The sequence below is a fragment of the Hesperophylax consimilis genome, chromosome 11, assembly GCF_061612785.1.
Source record: "Hesperophylax consimilis isolate HC1 chromosome 11, BYU_Hcon_1.0, whole genome shotgun sequence".
NCBI classification, from domain to species: domain Eukaryota; kingdom Metazoa; phylum Arthropoda; class Insecta; order Trichoptera; family Limnephilidae; genus Hesperophylax; species Hesperophylax consimilis.
In genome coordinates, this window is record NC_142846.1 from 8,463,691 (window position 1) to 8,486,064 (window position 22,374).

General features: G+C 33.3%; 1 protein-coding gene across 2 annotated transcripts in view; it reads right to left on the minus strand.

Annotated features, from left to right (window-relative positions):
• KaiR1D (Kainate-type ionotropic glutamate receptor subunit 1D) overlaps nt 1-22,374 on the minus strand; it is a 105,651-nt gene that overhangs the window by 22,505 nt on the left and 60,772 nt on the right. For both annotated transcript variants that reach the window (XM_089637262.1, XM_089637261.1), the window contains exons 5-6: nt 20,243-20,461; nt 18,366-18,616 (exon numbers count right to left, since the gene is read on the minus strand). In XM_089637262.1, coding sequence (XP_089493388.1) covers nt 18,366-18,616; nt 20,243-20,461 — 470 coding nt within the window. The remainder of the gene's footprint in view (nt 1-18,365; nt 18,617-20,242; nt 20,462-22,374) is intronic.

A 22,374-nucleotide genomic window follows, 5' to 3' on the forward strand; every position in this document is an offset into this window, starting at 1 on the left:
GTGCAATTTTACCAGTAGATTTAATTTTGGCTAAAAGCACATTGATTAAAATGTTTTTTTCGTATCTCCTGGAGCACGAAGGGTAATTTTACTTCGTTCCTATTAATCGATTTTAATAACGCATCGTATGCCTACTTTGATCAATGTTCATGCGATGTTTACCTTGAGCTAAAACTTGTAAACCCTCTATCCATTTTCTAAATGGACAAAGGATTCCCGTGTAGTCACGGTACATTTAAATAATTATAAGTGATGTAACAAAGTTCCAATGTAAAAAGTATGTTTAGAATTGACACCACGGTCTTATTTAAGGGAAAATAATGATGGGTGGCCGTGATTAATGGAACTGACATTGCGGAATAATGTTATAATTAAAAGTCATGTAAAAATATTTATATAATTTTGAAAATATTACTTCATGTTGGAATTATATTGTTATCTTAAAGTACAAAGGATATTTTTTTCTGAATAGTAAAGTCTCTTCAACCGTAAGTTCTGACTGAATGAAATTCTCCCAAGTTTTTGTCAATAAATTGAAATTCTAGAGAAATAGAAGAAAATATACAACCAATTGCTATTTTTAATAATTTATTCTCTACCTTCCCGTCCTGTTACCTTGCTGTCACCAGGAGACAGGAAGTACCTCAGTACAATTTCTGTACTGCCTCTGATAACAGGTTGTTAGGTTGCAATTCCGATTTAAGTGCAATTACGCCGTGGAGAGTTTTTTACGTGCTAGCAGAAAGAGGGAACATTGAGGACACCAGGACCAAAGGTAGGACTTTCATTATTCTGGTGGTTTCAAAATTCTACATTTAAAATAGTTTGATTTACAAGAAGTAGTAATTGGAAAATTACAATGGATAAAATAGCTACTAGTTCGATAAAATTAAAATGGCAAGGATTATTTGGTCGTTTGCAGACCGCACACGACTTGATTAAATTCCGATACCACAAAGCTAAATAATGTCAGTTGAAGGCAAACATGGAAAAAGTGGATTATTCATATGATGAATTTGAAACAATTTAATATAAATGATCAGATTTGGATTTTCTTCCAGAATTCGAGTCAAAGAACGATATTTTAAAGGTTTCTCGCGAGTTTATATATAAGACAGGGAGATGCAACGTGCTGTTGATATTTTTTTGGTTCCGAAAATAAAAATTCCATCATTTAGGGGGCACATTTAAGATTGGCTGCCGTTTTTAAATTCATTTCAGAGTTTAGTGCATGAAAGCAGTATTCTAAGTAACACTGAGAAATTGCACAACGTTATCTCTTATTAAAACGATTTGACAATCTCAATTTGCCAAACATCTCCTAGATGAAAATCACTCACTTAGTGATAATAATAAACCAACTCCGTTACACGTACAAAATAAAGGCCGTAAACTGAATCTTTTAGAACAGTTAGAAATTAACAAAAACTCTAATAATCCGAAAGCTATTCTAATTAATGAACAAACAAATATAATTCGTTCACCCCTACTAGATATCTTCAAACCTAGTGCAAATATGAGTGCACTATGAAGTACTTAATTATGCTATTAAAATAACCCTATGAGTCATCGTTTGGGAATAACTAACATAAAGACATTCAGTCAAATTTAAACATTACAGTAATTGGGGTAATAACCATTAATAATTTCTAACATTTTACTCAGAAATCAATTAAGAAATTAGTAATTGAAATTAAAATACATATCTACAAATAATATAAATGTATCGTCTGTAAGTGGGCTACACACAGTTTGATAATGCCTTCAGAAGGCGAAACAGCTGTCACGCGTAATAATAATTACACAGCAGAACTTTTTTAAAAATAAACTGTTTTTATAAACCCAATAACAATATTATTGAATATATAAAAAAAAAAAAAATAATAATATTGCAGTTTTACATCAGATTTACACAAATAGTAGTAGAGTTACATTTGATGATGAAACATCTTGCTCATTCAAAAACTTTAGAATTATTTGGGATTCTGGGAAGGAAACTTTGGAATCCTGACCAGCTCAGAAATAAATCGCACGGTCATAGTAATATCAAGGTGCCATCAGCAGTTTCATTTTGCTGCTGAATTTAGAAAACTCAATGGGCATGGGGTGACTTAAGTGACATTTCAAAAATTAAATGTATCTGTTGACCATGAGAATTAACTTCGCGTTGGCAAGCGGATTTGCAATTCTCATTTTAGTTTTGACACTAACTTTCCAATAATCCATGCAAAAAATATTAAAATTGCGGAACATCTCATATTTTATTACCATACGGCTTATTTGAATTTTGTTTAGATCCACGATAATATTTTTTCCACAATATGACCTAACATTTAAATGAAAGACCTTATGCAAGTGTATAACACAAACTTCACATCACTTCGGCGACTATTCCGGTCAAAGGCTGGTTGAATTAGTTGTAAACCGCTAACGGTACAACTTCGTATCGTATTCGAGCACATTAACGTACAGCTGTTAGCTTCTGGAAGCCACGTGCATAGTAGTGTCAAACATAAATTCTGTTCAGAACCATTTCCCATTGTGCAGCAGTACAAAGAGTACGTGATTCCACATTTCGAATATGTTTGTTGATAACGACCAAACGGAACTCTATCAAATAAAAAGTTTCGGGCTATACGACTATAATTAACAGAATGAAATTCATTATTTGTGGAATGTTCGGTTGGTTTAATCCAGCATTGCAGGAATAATTTCAGGATGAGATAAAATTGTATTTTAAGTATAACTGTGGTTTGGTAAAAACCCTTCAAGCAAAAAAATATAAATTTTATGTGAAATATTTACATTGATTTAAATTCTTAAAACTTAATAAAAACCTTGAAGTTTATACGAAAGTGATTTTATACTTTTAAAATTGTTCATCTAAAATATTTATTTTTTTAATTTCCGACTTTATGTACGGGTTAAATCTTCCCCAATAGAAAAAAACTAAGCCCTTCCACACACTTTTCCACAAATGATCATCTAGTCAATCAACATTATACAAGTGCATTATATAAGCAAAATAAATACAAAACAATTCAAGAACAACACGTCGACTCACCAGAGATCAAATGGGAAAATAATTCACCGACTCCAGATATTTTCATATCAGAGGGTTTGGCTGGGTAGGACTCCTAACAGGGCCTATAAATCCTACTGTTATCCTACGTGTATTTAAAATGACTGATTTTTGCATTTTTATATATAAATTTTTTTGATAGATCTAATACGCCTAAATTTTTAATGAGAGAGCTAGGTATAATGCCAGTAGCCGAAATAACGAATGGTAATATTTTTATAGTCTGAGAATGCCAAATTCTTTTTATCTCATTTCCTAAATCTGTGTATTTTCTTATTTTATTTAAATATTACAGTTATAATTATAATTATGATAAATTTGAGGGTTCAGATATTTTTCAAAGTTTTTTTTTAAATATATATTTTTTATAGACTAGCTTTGTGATACATATTATTTTACTGGACTAATCCTTAGCAGTCCATCCGTTTTACGCGTCCAAACCATCTTAGCGTGATTTCCTTTGTTTTTAAAATTTGCTTTCATTGTAAGTAAAGTCACAGCGTGCCACTGGAGCCTTACTTCTCCCTTAACAATAATAATGTGTTGTCACGTTTTCATTTGCCTGAGGACAGGGAATTTTCTTTGAATGAAATTGTTTATTACAAAACGTCTGTATTCAAATGAGTCCGCATAGAATGCCGACCCACATTTTATTTAAAATAAGAATAATGCCAAAATGCGGAACCTTGTCGCAACAAAATGAAAATGTCTCGTTTTGTTTAACAAATAATAACATAGTCCAACGATAATAAGAGTAATTTGGTAGGCGAAATAAGGAGATCTCCTTTGTCTGATGATATAAATACATTGCTTACTTGTCCCTAAGTACATAAGGTATTAAATGGTAATTTGAAGGTTGCTGGGTATTTTTCCCGGCGGTGGAAATGGAAGTCATCCCAAAATCCAAGTAATTTTCTCTTTTCCTCCCTCTAAGCTTCTAATGTTTCACGTAATTACCTCGCCAGAGTAGGAAACGTACGTTGTGAAAAAACGGAAGTAATGATGTAGATAAAATATAAGGCTGGTGTTTTTGTAAGTAATGTTTTAATTTTTTCCCTCTGTCTACTTATACATTCGATAACTGTGTCTTATTATATCCTGATGAAACTTGGCGTAAAATAACAAAAGGTCGTCGTTATAGGCAAAGTCTTTGTTTCATTAAAAAAGTGATGTTATAATTTGTTTGTGTCGAGGACAAAAGTGAATATTATTTTTCACAACTACACTTATTAAGTACTGGCGCAGATCCATTAAAAATCACGGGAAAGAGGTTATCGTTTTTTTCATGAAAATGTGCCTATTGTATTTAAAGAGTTCATAACGACAGTAAAATCAGCTTCGAGGAAATAATTATATCTCTAAGGTTTTGAGCTTTCAAACTAAACTTAATATAAAACCTACAATGGAGTTACACGAGAGAGAATTTGGTACAATAAATCTGTGATTTGAATGACAGTGCTGCAGGACCACCGCGTATGTACCGCGATTATATATATCGCGATCATTTCAGCCGGCTGAAAATATCAACATTTTGATGTCTAATGACTTTTTTCAAAAATCTATTCGATTAATACAATTTTTTTTAAATTATTTTATAGCAAGCGACTTCATTTTCGAAATAAAAAAATATATCTGTTAAAACATTATACTCGTTATAGGTGGATACTAAATGAAGCTTGAAATCAAAGCAATTTTGAATTCCAATCTCATTGATCTGGTATTACTCAGGATACAACTTAAATTAGTTTTTTATTTAATTTTTATCGTTTTTTGTGATGACGCAAAAAATTGAAGCTGTGTGAAGTAGAGGAACAGAAAGAGGAAGGTCGACAGTTACCTAGCAATTGAGACCAAACATGAATAAAACGAACTTGATGCGATCTGAATGGTGGTTTCAGGTAAATAATTAAGTTACGAACCGCGGTTCTTGCTGTGAAAAAACGAGGTATTTAGCGATAATTTTAAATTCGTAGACGTAGTTCAGCCCTGTCTGTGAAAAGGTGTTTTGAATAATAACAAGAATAGTGTTTTTTGTATTTTGAAAAAAGAAATTCTGCTTTTACTTTTTTGTGTATTTATTGTTGTCAAGTAATTTGTAGAACTCTATTTTAAATGAAAGTAATTTGAATAAGAAATAAATTTAATTTTTGATAAGGTTGTAATATTAATATATTATTTAAAAAAAATAGTTTATTTATAAGCAAGTCCTGCCGTGTAATATTTTTACCAGGCGTCACAGCTGTTTTGCCTCCCGACGAAGCTGCTTACGGACAATTTATTTATATTACTTATGTATTATTGTGATATTTATAATGCCTTCGGAAGGGAAAACTATCAATTACACAGTAGTTCTAATTTATAAAAATATTTATTTTTAAAATCATTTCATTCATTATTAGTTTTTAAAAAAAAACTGTACATGTTAAGTGTTCCCGCAGTGCGTTTAATTCGAGTCTATTGGGGAAGCTGTTGCAGTAATCACCGCAGTAATCCCTGAAGGCCATAATACCAATTTACAACAAGACATATACCAAAGACAGTCATAATCCAGAATATGAATCCCTTTTCAATTCTAACTGTTAACCACGGCTCCCTAATTGTTATGTCAAATATTGATAACAGTCCACGATAAAATCACAATTCGCCTACAGTCTATATACTTGTGTGCGAATTTTTATTAGCGTCTATATATATATATATATATATGTATATATTGTGGTTTTTTACGTGTTCAAAATCTCAAAGATGGTTTTTAAGCTTTTCTGTGATAAAAAATTAAACTTTTTTAAAGAGTTTATATTAATTTATTGTTTTCACAACTGAAGTCAAGATTCAGTTGTATTAGGAAAGCTGAATATTAAGTAAGTTTTCTGAAATCATTTACAATACCGCGAAAATAGATGTAAAATACTTACATCAATGGCCGCGAACCTATGTATTTAAGAAGTAGACCAAGACTTGTGGAGACCACGATTTTGTCGCAGTAATCTCGTTGAAGCATTATAATTATTATCGTTCGACAAAAGTAAACGCCCTAAAACTTCCTTTTACTTATTCCTTATACTCCAAGGATAAATACTGAGCAGGTAATTACGTGTAAATACGACGTTAAAGCTGCAATTTCCGAGTGCCACGTAGCTCAGCTAAAATTCTTTCACGGACGGGAAAAAGGTCTTAAGTCAGAAAATTGACAAAATTTCTTAAGTATACAGCCTTGATTCCGATTTTTTGACAAATCGTTCGGTAAATTCATCTTAAGTCTAGATGATAAATATCCAGATATAAAAATACTTGAATACTTTTTCAAGTTTTTGTTGTTTTAAAAAGTCACTAGCCCTAAGAACATAAGACAAAATGCCGTCAAAGATGATAAGTCAACTTAGGACATCACGACTAAAACATTACATCGTTACCAATAAACGTGTCTTAATTTTCATACAACTGAAAACCAGCCGTTTACGAGACATAAATGGTTATTTATCGGTTGTGCAAAATTTGAATCTTTATTGGTAAGACATTTTTTTAGGATGTACAAAATTAAGTAGCGGGTACATTATTTTAGAGAATATCAATATGTATTTTGAATTTCAAGTCAAAACGTCATATTCCTTTAAAAAGTGTGTCTCTTATGATTCTAAAGGAACAAAATAATTATCTTAAAATGCAGAACAATAAAAAATATAAAATCTTAAGATTTAAAGAAAAAAATTGATGCACTTAATAAAATGTTGGTTTCCTGATAATTTTATTGTCTTACATATACAAGCAAAGCTTATTTGGTTCTCCTGCAGAATTAATATTGTTAATATTATACCCTAGGTATCATATTAATAATACCTCCAACTTCTAAAATTTTACATACTGATGGCAGTATGCTACACTAGCGCCTCCTAACAGCCGGAGCTGTGTGCTTTGGTTTTATTTAATATATTTGGATTTTATGTGAAAAGTTTTTTTCTCTTTTACGTTAGTAAATAAAAAACAGGCAATCTACGAACTACCTTACTGCTTTTTTGCTTATACATAAAAAAATTTAAAGCAGCTATTAACTTTGTCTTCGGTGGTTTAAAAAGTTAATAAAATAATTATATAATTGCGAGCAATTATCTTTATTTTCCTATTTGTAGATTTTATATAATCAAAAACATTTAATTGGCTAGAATTTAACGAACTCTATATTTCACCAACATATAACCTGTCAACGATTTTAAGCATCCTGACAAACAACTTGGAATATTTTTGTTGTTTTTAATTGTTACATCCGTTAACCGCACATTCACAACCTACTTTGTGGGACATTTTCACTATTCACGTATTTTTCTTTATAAATTTTGATCAAAATGCAAACTAGAAAGTGCGAAACACCGCTATGAAGAACTAAATTAATTCAATGTAACGCCGTTGAAAGGAATGTTAACGTTAAAATGCTAAACTAACGCCTCAGCAGCCAGCGTTGTTGATTCAGCAAAAATTTAATATTTTAGGGTATTTTTGATATAATTGACTTAATACGCTTTTCCTACCATGAAGATTTACTTTCTGCACCGGAAACGTACCTCGTGTCAACAACTATCCCATCTCGTGTTTCCTCTCCCATACACTATCTAGTGAGAACTTTATGGAGTAGGTTAGGAGTCTAGTTGACTTACCTGAATAGGGCGACCTAACAAATTTGTAAATTATGTTTTGGAATTCGTTGGAAGTGAAAACTATTAAAATTCCGGGACATATTTCGTTTAAAATAATTCATAAAATTAAAATACGCGGTGAAGTTAAATTTATTTTACGAGCTTCTAAATTCTGCATGGTTTCATGCTTCAAGGGTTGCGCGAATTAAAAAATGGAATAGTGGAAAGGATTTGGTATCCTTCAAAAAAAAATATTTCTTAACCCGTTAGTGGGCGATTGCTCAAAAGCGTCAGTTTTTCCCCGAGGTTTCGCGGGTTCAATCTTAACTAACTAACCATCACGCCGTTTCTTGGTAGGGGTATGCAGAGAAGACGGACTGACAAACAACTCGGTCTTGGCACACACTCCTACCTTCATTCACATTCTCTTCTATTATTCTTACTTTTGAAATGGCCAGACTTAAATATCTGATTTACTTCTCCATTCTTTTACAGGCGAAATTCTCTGTCGTAGCATTATCAACATTTTCTGTCTAATAATCCACGTAGGAAGGGTTAAATATTGTTAGATTATTTGCAACCCAATAATGTTGTTTCACTTTTTTATTATTTTACAGATTTTTTTATTATTGTGCGACAGATTATTTTATTATTCTACTACAGATTATTTTTTTATTATTGTAAGACAGATTATTTTTTTATTATTATACGACAGATTATTTATCCAAGCAGAAGATTTCTCATTTCAACATTCTCAACATTTGGGACAACACAGCAAAATCTGATTATTTCTAGAGTAATCTTTTTTGTATAATGTTTTTTTTTAAATCAACGCGTACAATCAAAGTGTTGTACTATTATACAATATGTCTTTTAGTTAGTATTATTTTTTGGATTGACTGAGAATTGAACCTTCCTACCCAAGAACTGGAATCAACAACTCTACCAACCTCGCCAAATGCTGATCGGATAGGACTGACATTTATTTCGTATATTAACTGTTTTAATGTTATCCATTTCAGAGAAATGCGTATTTGAACACGTGCGCGTACAGGAGTGCCACTAAAAGTTGACAAAATGCATTATCATTGACAACGAGTCTATCTACAGAAGTTCAACTCGATCAGATGTCGGGAAATAGGTTGATTTCCGTTTCCAAGATTCACATGCATTGATTCCCGAAAACAAGAGTGAATTTCAAATAGATGTCCTTAAAATGAGAGACAAACATTTTCGTCATATAAAAAACCTGACAATGATTTGAAAATTTCCTACTAATGCCAAATTAATCGAAAAATGTTGCTTGTGTCGAGATGGAAGACTTTAACCAGCCAAGGAATTGAACTCACGAACTCGCGGAACCAGACGCCATCTACGGTAACTGTAGACGCGTATTGCACCTGAAATAATATTGCACACCTTCGCCTGAGTTACGACCTAATTTGATTGAAATCGTTATATTTACTGAACTAAAATTTATCAACAGACATGCTATAATTTACCAATATGGAATCTGGTCTAATTCTTGTATATCACCTTTACTACCCCAATTAGGGATGCCATAGTCTCACTGGCTCCAAACGGTTGTGAGCAGTTGGGACTCTTGTTTGGTTTAATTGTATTGTAAATTGTATTTAGTCACAAAATGGAAATACCTAGTAAGACAGTCAATGTTCAAATATTTTGAAAATTTTATTACTTAATAAAATAACCATAAAAATTATACATTTATAATAAAACTAGCGCAGACCCGTGAAAAAAACGGGAGAATATAATTGTTGGATTTGTAAATCTGAAAATTTGTTGCTTCAGCCTTTTTCAAGGGATCGGATGATAAAAAGTTAAAAAAAAACACAAAAACTATGCTTATCATAAACGGTGACCGGATAAATCATCACAATTATAATTCATCACATCTTTAAAAAGTTATATAAAGTCATGGAAAGTGATGAAACAAAAACTTTATTAACTAGGTTAAGTAGGTTAGGTTAGGTTAGGTTAGGTTAGGTTAAAAAATTTATTTCTTTCATCATTTCTAATGACTGTAGGTATATCACTTTTTAAAAGTGTGTTGAATTGTCACTGTGTTGAGTTATCATGGAACCACCATAATCACCCACTATCGTTAGAACGGTGACATGAATTACGTAGGTAAGTTTTTGAATTTTACGTAAGTACTAACATCATCACATCATAAACGAAGTTGTAATATTGATTTGAGGTGTCTTTGCCATGGAATGAACTCCAATTAGCGGAGATAAACAGTTTCAGTACATTCACTGACATTCCTGGATGAAGCTATGGCGGCAGGTATGTAGCATACACGAGGTAACGATACAGAAGTGTGGAGTGGGAGAGCTGATGACTTCTCGAAGTCCTCGGATAATTGAAGGTAAACATTAAATACGTCTACCGCAATTACGTAATTTCAAAGATAAACTTGTCGGCACATTCCCTTGAGTGGAAAAATCATATTGATTAAATTAGACCGCTAGTTTACACTAAGGAAATCAAATTAAATTATAAACGTAGTTTAAAACTAGTTTTTTACTACTATATTTTTGACGACAAGCAAAATGATTAAAATTATAAAAATAAAAGTTTTGCTGACAATATTATTTTACAAAATGACTCTCCATTTTACCCTAATTTTTAAATCTAATTTGAAGTACCTGATTGATAAAAATTCTTTATTTTCGGCTTACGTAATTTATATATAACAGAAGTGTAGATTAAAATACTTTGATTATTTACAGCGCATTTGAAATTTCAAAATTTCAGCACAACACATTAGTCTACGGACAATGGCTAAAGCCATTGAAGCAATGTTTAATTCTGAATGGTGGTCTTTCACCTGTTTCACTCACTGAGAGAATCCACCACTAAAATCGGGTTATTTCAAAGAATTTGAACAATTCATCAAATTTCAAAGTTAAAAATCAAGGTCTGTTATTATTTCAACATGGGCCGGTTGTTTTACAGTTGTTGTGATTGGACGATAATATAACTGAATTAGGAATTTTACAGAGCTTGAACATTAACTTTAAAATTTGATGAATTGTTCAAATTCCGTGAATCAATCCGTCCTTAATAATTATAGTCCTGCTTCCCTAGATAACTAATCGCTCGTCGAGGCGACGACGCGCTACTCGGCGAAATTCAAAATAACCTTCTTCCCCCCGCTCCCCGACCTTGACTCTTTCATTACCTTCCTAATTTGAGTAAACAGTGCAGCACGTGACGCTATTGCGGCCACACGTAGACTAGGACGTGCCCTATGACCATCTTGTCCTTCCTCCACCTCGTTTAGTTATAACAACAATTTTTATTTTTAAGGTAAGTACATTCATGTATTCTTATATTTATTGTTAATATTGGCGAATCTTCTACAATAGAAGCTCCGGTTCCATCTACGTCAAACGTGCGTAAAATTTGCTACCTGTGTCCATCCAAGGCCCGGAGGATGACCAAACACCGTTGCACTAGATGTAGAGGGGCTATTTGTGGTCCACATAATGTTGCCATGTGTGGTCACTGTGTAGACTGATATTTTGAAATAAATTTGTACTTAATTTGTTCTTTATAAACCTTACTTTTGTGCCATGTAACGAGTTCCTATCTTAATTAAATATTTTTGATTTATTCATAGTGTTTTATTGCGTAGTCCACTCGACGAAAGTGTAGTTACAATGAAACAATGAAAAGAGTTTAGTTATCTAAGGTTAAAAATTTTTAACATATTTTTTTATATATACAATTTTTTTCTCAAAATTATATCACATTTTTATGGTGTAAATAAAACAAATACTAATCTTGTAAAAAAACATGTTATTTTGTTATATACAAGTATGTTGGAATTATAGAACCTTTTGTCGTTCCACTCAAAACGGTTGGTCATAATCATAACTCCAAAATTGATAATTTGATTATCAGAATGTTAGTGTACAGTGCATGTTCGGATAAATGGATCATTACACAGCCACAAGCATACTAAACCTGGTTTACTGAAGTAGGCCAATTCATTAACAGAGCAATCTATCACCTCGTCACTTCAAGCGAGCCTATGTACACAACACTACACAGTTTCACACTGTTCTGAATAGACACTATGTTTATACAGACAAAGGATAATGTTCAGACTTTACACGTGTATTACGTATACTCGTATATATTTGTCTGACATAGACAGCATCCGTTTAATCAATTTAATTGCTCCTTCGACAATACGAATCTGCTCAATGACTAATGTGAGCAACTAACTTAACCTCGCGCTTAATGTTTCGTAAACTCCTGCAAGTCTGTGCCAACGTTTCCATAAGGACTTAAGGCTAAGGACACACGTCTTCTAGGTTAGTTTGGGTAAGCCCGAGTGATCTGAAAATGTCACGTAGAATTATCGAGTCAGAGTAGATTGTGTGTCGTACTTCCTGTATAATCAGGCGTTCAAATGATTCGGAGAGGATTATAGATGACTTTTAAAAGTGACTGTGATTATAAGGCCTGGAATGGAACACTTTGGTTTTCTTTTTTGTAAATTACTTATCGTTCTTTTGTACGTTATTTGTGTATAGGCTAACTCAATACGCTCTTAGTCTAATAAAATAGTTTTGTTTTATCTCAACCGTTTAAAATTTGTTGGTGTGTGCCATTTTTTTATATTGCCCAAAGTTCCAAATACGATCAGCTAATCGGAATAATCAGTAAAATGGTACTTACCTGCCTGGAGGAAGTTTAAAAAAAGAATTGTCGTTGAGATAGCAATTATTTTTTAAACAAATTATATAACTGCTTAATAAGAATTTGATATTATTTAATCCTTATTTACCGTCTTACCAATTAGATTCTTTCGCGCCCGTAGAAGGTTGGTGTTGTAAAGTCGGCGTTGAGCCTGGTTTAAGACCGCTTTACCCAAACAAACTCCATGATAATATGTCAAGTTTTTCACTGGTAAGGTTTTAAATAAGATTGTTAGTATTTCAGTAACTACATAAAAATCATAAAACAAACACCGTTCTGGCGCAATTGGTTACACAATAACACCCATTGGTAACAAAGGCGAAACAAATAAGTAAATAAATAATAATAATAGTAAAAACCCTCGTAAGAGAAATTTACCAAGCTTTTTTTAAGTAGGGCTTACAGTATATACAACCGGATTCAAGGCGATCGAAAGCACTACATAATTAGGAATTGAGGAAAGCGCAGGTGAATTATGCATGAAATTGTTGAAAATATCGTCGCGTACACTTTCACGCCGCGTATGGTTACCCTACATGACTACCATCATTTTTCGATTGCATGTTTGTGATTGTAACTCTGGTTTGATGAACTCAAATTTCTTTTGAATTCCGCAATTGGATCTGATGTGTCAATAATTCAGGCTCTCCGGTGATCTTTCACGGGTCTGCGCTAAATCTCAAAGTTAGCATCAATCTAACAATTCATAATTAATGACCATCGCTTAAAGTTTACATTAAGGAGTTGGCACCTACTTACCTACCAACCAAGGATGCAAAGTTTACCATGAATGGGTGCTAAGGGCAATAAGATAAGCGTCTTTCGGGTAAGAACAGATGCTGAAGATTGAAATTCAGAACACTGGAAGACATTAAAGGTGCTCCAAACTTTCGAAATTGAGTAATAACTTTACTGTAACTGTGAGTATAAATACGACCAGGTAAAGAAGACCACTTTGATCTAGTTGCAGTGGTTCAGTATCATATTTTTCTTCTTCTTTTGCCTATTAATTATTTATTTATTTATTTCTAAGAAACAAACAGCTTTTACAAAATATTCAATGATAGAAATAAATATACAAGTTAACTGAAGTCAAGCCACAGAAGTTTCTTATACTAAAGTTCATTGGAAATAAAGTTTTAATATCTTAAAATTCATTTTGTGTTAAAGGAAGGAGTGAGGAAGAGGAAAATCAGAAGAGGATAGGAGATGCTCCCGATACATTCCACACTCTCATATTAATAATCGATCGTACGCATTACTTCATTTCGATATTTCTTTAGGTTATTACCAAAAATGTCACTGCTGTAAAATTTTGTATTATAATGTGCACATATACGAGGGGATTTTTTTCGAATATTTGTTCTACACGAGGGTAATTAAAATAAATCAGATTGTCGGGTTGATCTAGACGGAATATGAAGATTTATTAAATTGGTAAGTTCTGGTGAGTCTAGACTATTATTTATGATTTTAAACAATAAGATTTGATCAAAAATTAGACATCGTGTTTGGAGGGAGCTAAAATTATGAAATTTATTGGATTCGGTATAATTTGAGAAATGTAAGTTTAGTTTATAATTTATGTGTTTAAAAATCACGTAATATTCTTTAAGTACATCAAGGATTGTTTCATGCCCATATATATTTAAATAAGCAATAAAATGGGTAGCGCTTGCTATGATTCGCAATAGATGGTATGGCAGTGAAAATCAAAATCTTTATTATTGTATGAATTTCAAAAATCCACCTTTTCATCTTGAATTTGGTTTCCGCCGGGTCTAGTCGGAAAAACTTCATAATTTCGGGTTTGTTCATCTTTCTATATACATTAAGGCAATTGCTTATCTTTATCACAATCTTTGAGGTAAAAAATACGCCGCAAACATAAATTACTTTTATTCCTTCTAAGAATAAAAAGCCCGCTTAGTTCGGGACTATTTACACGCCCTTACTTAAATATGCAGGTACGAAAACTTCCACTCTTATCGATTCAATAATACATTAGGCTTTTATGCGGAAAGCCTCTTTAGTCTGAACAAAAAACAGGGGTTACACAAACATATAATGGGCTAACATTCTTAATATAAGTATTATAACACAAAAATAAGTATTAATTATTTAAACACAAAAATTAATAGTAAAAATAATCCTGAAAGTACCCACCCATAAGGACTCCATCAAAAAATTTTACGTGTTCAGCATTATAAAACCGTACTAAAAAAATGCACTACTCAATTTTAAAGAAAAATATAAATACCTTGCTGAACAACACACCTACACTACAAGGACGAAATCCTCAAATCTACTAAATATTCCAAAATTAAATACATCTTTCGGCCAAAAAAACCACTATTTCCATGCTATAAAATTATATAATGCACTTCCTATTGAAATTAAAAACACCATGGATATAGAAAAGTTTAAAAAAGACATCAAATTATGGCTAACTAAACATGAAGATGAGAAAATCATTAAATTTATGAAGTAACCCCAACTCAACCTACAGACAACAAACATAAATACTTTTTGCTTAATTTATTTTATATTTTGTGGGAACCAACAAATTAGGAGATGAGGAAATCATGATCAACACAAATAAAACAACCTACAGTCCGCCTCAGAACAGGAATACCTAGTGAGGAGGACTGAGAATAAACTACATCACTTTATATCTTTATTTTACTTAATATTGTATCTTTTTTACTTTACTTTATACTGCCGCTATATAAAAAACTTAATGGATAAAAATCGGGGAAAACGTTCACGTTCGAGGGAAGTCTAGTTCAAAGTAGGACGACAGAAAGTGATTGACCAATAAAATAGCGCCGAGTATCACTACTTCCCGGAGTTAATGTTACAAAAAGGCGGAGAAGAGCAAGAGGAAGGTTAATAAGTTTTTTTTTTATATTTGGACTGATTTTAACAAAACTCGAGGTATTTTAAGCAACGTTGGTCTGCTGAGATTTCTTACGATATAACTGTAGTGTTATTTATAACATTTAAAAAGCCACAGAAAATGATACAACTCTTATTTGGTTGCATGGTTTGTACATATAGATAGGATGGATAGAGAAAGAAATCACATGGAAAAAAAATCAATATGAGGAGAAAATACAACAAGAAAGTGAATGGAATAAGAAGTCAGCTAAGCCCCAGAATGACATGGAACGACAAAGGGACCAACTATGTGGGTATTTTAGTAGGGATATGTCGAGAGACGAAATGATAGGAGGTCTAGAAAAAAATATCTTTCCTCAGAGCTTATTTCATTTTTGGGGATGCCATGTGTAGGATTTTTTAAGGAAAGGAAGGAGAGGCAATTCTGGGAAGGAAAAGGGTGTGTAGAAACCCGGAGGCACCGAGTGACGGGCGTACGAATCCTTTCGTACCACTGTGGTGCAATTGGTGGGCAAACGCATCCTCTGCTAAGATATGGGCAAACGTCTACCCATAAAACGGTGGTAATTAAGTTTGTTTTTCCAAGTATGTAACCCTATTTTACTGGCTTATTTTGACTTCTAATAATATCTCGAAAAGTGGTACTATATCACCCCGTACCCTTCCTAAGCATCGTTGGTAGACATATTATAGTTACAGATTAATTCAACTGCAAACATATTATATATAATAGATTAAATATCAGATTCCCTAAAAAAATACACTGTGTAGGTTTCATATTTTGTTTCCTGTTAAATCCAAAATCCTCTAAAAAATTCACCCTCAGCTTTCAGGAGGGATAAATTCCGAAAAATAAACAAAGTATGGATCCTATTACTGGAAAAAAAATATACGATTTCCTGTATTTCTTCTGGTAAACCATTACAAATGATATATTTTCACAGTAAATCTGTTTTTTAAATGCACACAAGAGACTTTCATCTATTTGAGTCGTGAAAAGGATTCGTAAAATATCAAAACCTTGCATAATATAGCAACCCTTTCTGGTTTACTTTTTTGGAGCTGCAAAAACTTCGGGGGAAAGGTTTCAGGCTTTTGTAAATACAAAGAGACCACTGCAGTAAATATTGATACAACATTTTAAAAGGTTTCATACAATATCTTTTATTCAAACACTCATTAATAATATGCTTAAATTTGGACGAAATAAAACGAAACCTTCAGACCAAATGCAAAGTTTTTTTATAATTTAAAATGCAGGAGAATGATTCTTTTTCGTAACATGCTTTTATGGATTCTTATGGTAACTGCACAATAACATAGTCGATGTGGTATGAACATAATCATAATCTTAATCCTTACTGATATTATATTTCCAAATGTGTTGTTTGTTCGTTCGTCCTTTTTTCACGTCGCATTGGACCGAAATAAGATTATGGATAGTATAGGGTTTTCCAATAAGAGGTGTTATTTTGATATTCAATGTAAAATGTCATTTTTTAATATAAATGATCGAATGTTTATTTCATTATAAAGAAGAAGGTATGCCGTTAATAGTGAAAAATAACATCAGTCAAATGACCACCACTACCACGCCTACAGGACCATATCCTTTTCATGAAATTTTCCGAAAGATGTCGGTGGCCAATTGTGATCATCTCTTCGAGATATAACACGGTCCGGAAACTTTTCCCGTAAAATAAAAATGGTTTTGTTGCTTGTGTGGCACGTAGAGCCGTCTTGTTGAAAGTAAACGTTTTCCAGATCAATACCATCCAATTCCGGCAATAAAAAAATCATTTTATGGCCAGAATTAAATACACATAACACCTCTTATTGGAAGACCCTATAGTTAATAGTATTGTTTTTGCGTATGACTAGTTGGAGGACTGAGAACTGAAATGGGTTCACTTATTTCTCCCTAATATACGAGCGGAGCGGCGGGTAAAAGCTTGTCTAGATATATAAAGAATAATAGAATAAGAATACGAGTATGTGGGTTTGATTTTCTTAATGCAAATCTACTGTTCTATTCCGAGATTCGTGAAATTGTGCACACATAACCTTCAAAACAAGCGGAAAGTCAATGACTACAAAAATTAAAAAAAAAAACACCTCCATTCTCTTTTCTCACCCCTCTAAGCAGAATAAAGCTCGGGCTATGCTGGGTGCTTTGGCATATCTGTTATAATGTTAATATTATATTTACCCAGTTAACGAACACTTTGAATGCATTTAAAATGGTTTATTTTCACTATGTTTTACGTTACAATCACAATATACTTAAATTTAAAATGTGAATTTAGTGAAAATATATATTGAAAATCGAATATATATTTATGAAGACAGATAATATAGATATGATAAAAAGTGAGATTAAACGAGAGGAAGTTCTGGAAAGCAAAAAGTTGTGAAGGATGGGTAGGAATCAGTGTATCCAGGAGTGACGTACGAATGATCTATTTTTCACCCGCTGAACCCGGGCACCCCTGCTAAATCACCAAACATAGCCAACCACTTGGGATGACCTATGGCAGAGGTGTAAGTTGGTTATCCATTAAATAGTTCCCGGGCGGCGGTACCCAAAAAACATCCCAAATTTTAAAAAAATGGCTCGGGGTAGCTTGGCAGGCTCCGCCTGATATTCGTTAAGTCTCACCGGCTCGTCGTGTGAATAAGAACCCAAAGACAAAATCCGTTCAGCATTAATTCGGACCTCAAGTCTTAAGTACTGTCTCTTCTAGCGGCCGTGATGTTCTTCTGGATGATATAAATTAAAAATATTTACCCATTTATTCTCACAAACGATGTAAGATCACAAGTTCGAGTTGTTCACTTGGTTGTACGATGATGACATAGATCAAAATAGCTAGAATCAGCGTAGTACGGCTCAAGAGTATTTGTCCATACTCTCCTAGAGCATCTGTCCCCCTAATATCTCGGTCGATGTCGTATTCTCTAATCAGATTAATATAGATTCCCGATAGAACGTGGTTAGGTAACAAATAATTTCCTACCTGTCAAACGTGATTGTAAGATCTGCAATAGCCAGATCCGCCCTCTGGTCCAGCAGTTCCCTCACCATTCCGTCCCACTCCCTGGTCTCCCGATTGAAGGATCCATATCTTCCATCGGGCACCAGGCGGAAGGTATAGTTGAACATCAGGATCCTGGAGATCTCGTGGATCAGGTCGATGCCGTATCCTTCAAACTGAGCGTTTCCTGTCAACTTCTCGCTGGCTTCTTTTCGCATGCAGTAGGGTGAGCTCTAAAGTGAAAAATACATTTTTTTGTTTAATTTAAAAATATAAAGACCTGCCATCATAAGCAAAAGGGCAGCTGGAAATATTCATTGGTTCCATTCTGATGTACGAGACCTTACATGTTCATCAACCTATTATATCAGAATGCGAACATTGAAAATTCCCAGATGCCTTTTTGCTTATGATCGGAGAATAGGCTTTATGGCTTCGATCCTTATGAGAAACAGGTATATCCACCATTTTTTATGGCGGAAAAATTATAATAGTAGAGATTATTATTTATTTATTTTGATTTTGAACGAATAGAAGATGAATAAAATTTTTTCTACGATTTCAAATTGCCATTTTCCATTTGCAGTCAAAACTTTATAATGTGTTTATTTACGTTCGTGCGGACTAGTACCGGCCAATAAATAAACCTCAGTGTTTAAATAGTCTAATTACTCTGCTAATTTAATATCCTTACGAGTGTCAACAACAATCGCCACCATTTGCAAACTGTCATCGCTCGATGGCACTGACTTGATCACGTGACACTTAATAGGCCTGTGATGTGGTCGGCCCCGGGCCAACGTTTGTAGCGATGTCGGGTTCCCGTGACAGCTGTCTTAGCCATTATATACCTCAAGTCTTAACTATGTCATTGCCAAATTCAAAGCGTTTACGAATTCAATAATGAAAATTCAAAATTGATAATTTTTATAACACAACGACGCATAACAGAAAAAATATTCTTAAATATTTCACACATTTTTGCTGACTATCCCGCTATCAATAATAATTATACAGTATGTTCTATGTATTGAAAAGACATAGCCAACATTATAAATTTTACAAGTAGTACAGAAAAGAGTTTAGAGAGTTCATTCATATACTTTTTACTTTTGCTTTCGTGAATGAATGAATTTCAGATCGAGCTGAAACTCGTCAAGTAAGCTCGATGTCAATGACAATGCATAATATCAACGTATACGTGTATCGCGGGGATACACGCATCTCTCTATAATCGAATGACATTACAACAGTTAATATACGAAATAAATATCGGTTCTACCCAATCGGGATTTTGCTTAATTATTAGCACGGTTGATTCCAGTCACTGTGAAGAAAAGTTCAATCCTCGGTTAAACCAACAAAGGTTTTAAAGACATATTTAAAGTTCACAGCATTTAAGAGCCAGTCCCTATGGAGGAAAGTTCAATATTCAGTCAAACAGTTTTTTTGTTGTCATAAAAACTTATTATTTTTTTTACTAAAAACCATGTAATTTTTCAAAACACTAAACTTACCATAATCGATAATATTCATTTGAACATCTCATTAAAAAACGTACATTTTATTGAATTCATGAATACTTTTTTTATGTGAGTATTGATAAAAATATAACATAATTATATTAATAAAATTATTGTGACCCTCCATGGCGTTCTTTTTCTGAATCATGTGGGTATGATTACCGTTGAATTAAAAAAAAAATATGCTGAAATGTTTTTTTTTTATTTATTTCATATTGGATATGTGGGTGCTTCCAGTCTAGCTGTTTTGATGTGAAATTAATTAATGTCAAGATAAACGCATGATATAGATTTTTCATAGATATATATTTATATTTTTTAAATAGTGTATCTCACCAGAATAGTAGTCACGACGAGAGTCTTGTTTTGAAGAATCTCAACAATTTCCCTCTGCGAGTCTCCGTAAGTCCTGGTGTAGTTGACACCCTCAGTAGAGTTCCAGGTGCCGACTTTCCTGAGACCATCTTTGCTCAGCTCAACTATGTCCAGAGAAAAGTCACTCCTGAACCCCTGGTGGTCGAACTTAATAACTCCTGTAAGGCCTTTCATCTCGACCTGAAAAAAAAATAAAATTACGGTACAATATTATTTAAGTTAGGTGAGGTCTTCTATTAGTTGTTTGAAATTAGATGGGTAAATACTCGCGAAGTTAATTTTAAAATGAAGATTCTAGTGTCTCCCTTTATCGACGTGAAATTAAAACAACGGAGTGGGCCATGAACAGTTCTTAGTAAGAAACCGCAAGCACAAAACTATCGCCATCCTTGTTTCTTAACCCTAGAACCGTACCCTGGGGTACAAATTTTAAAAAAATTTGAAAATTTGCGATAACTTTTTCGTTTCACAACGGATCTTTTCTTGCCGCCGCGTATTTGCAAGTGGGGGGGAGTCGCTTCGAAGCATCAGTCGAGCGGGAGTCCTGCTAGTGTTTGGTCGTGGCAAAACGTGCGTGGGGCGCTCCAGTACCCCAGGGTACGGTTAAGGTAATTATTTTCATTACTATGATTTTAATGTTTTTGCGAAATAAAGCATGTTATTGTGCTATTTGATACGTGTTTCTTTATTTGAATGTTATTTTTATTTGCATAATAACCTTACACATAACTTTGTTTTGGAAAAAATGTGTAATTATTTATTATATTTAGGTATTTTGCATTTAGTTGCGTGTAACTTGAATAATTCTTTTTTTTAGATGGCTTTACGTCAAAATCTATCGCGAGATGAAATTCATCGCCTTCTTCTGTATGCTGATGATGAAGAAGATGTGGTTCTTGGGGATGAATTGGAAGATGAACCTGATGAAATTATTGCTAACTTCATGAATACATCAATGTTTGCTTTTCATAACGAACTTACTTTACTATCATATGTGCCTCCAAAGCTAAACAAAAGAAAAAAGAAAAACGTGCTTATGCTTTCCACTACACACTTCCAACCAGACCAAGAAAAATCTGTTGATTTACCAGAAATATTTACAACCAAACCAAGGGGGGTGTGGATACGTTTGATCAACTTTGTCATACATACAGCGTGTCTCGTAAAACTCGTCGCTGGAGCCTTTGTGTCTTCTATGGAATTTTAAATATCGTCGGAATCAATTCTATGATATTACTGCATTCATCTAACGCTACCGGAAAACAAGTTTTCAAGAATAGACGAATTTATCTGAAGACTTTAGCTTTTGACCTTATAAAACCTCACTTGGAGGATCGATTTTTATACAAAACATTGCCGATGCATCTCCAAGAAAGTATTAGCGGAATATTAGGAAAAAAGCGGTCTTATGATGCTACAACCCCTTCAAAATCAAAATCTGGAAGATGTTTATTTTGTCCCAGGTCAAAAGATCGTAAGTTGCGCGCTCAATGTCAGAAATGTAAACGTTTCATATGTTTAGAGCACCAAACAAAGATTTGCCAAAATTGTTAAGAAAAGTTACTTTTAATTAAGCCTTATTGTATGATGTAAGACGTGCCAAAACAGTCTATGTAAGTTAATTTTGAATAAATGTTTTTTCTCACGTAAAAAAGATGTTTTATTTAACGGGGTACTCCAGTACCCCTGGGTACTGTTAGTGTATGATGGGTACGGTTCTAGGGTTAAAACCACTGCGAATCGCATCTAACCACAACGGTGCCTCGCCTTTTTTTACACCAAACGCCTAACTTTCATTGGCTCTGCCGCTTTGATGTCCGTGCAGTTTAGTCGTAGTTCGTAGTCTGCACGATTCCGATCATATCTCCCTTTGTTTTAGCATCTCTTATCTTTTATTAAACTTCTCTGGGAAAATCAAAGAAAACTCTCTAGTATTAAAACTTATGAAATTTCTGCTTTTTTTTTTGGAAGATTATTTTTGGTTAAGTTATGAAAGGTTTATTAGCTTATCTAGGAAAGCGGATATGAACAGTGATAACTCATTATAAACTGCCTCTGTTAATCAGAGGAGAATGGAATCGATACGAGAGTCG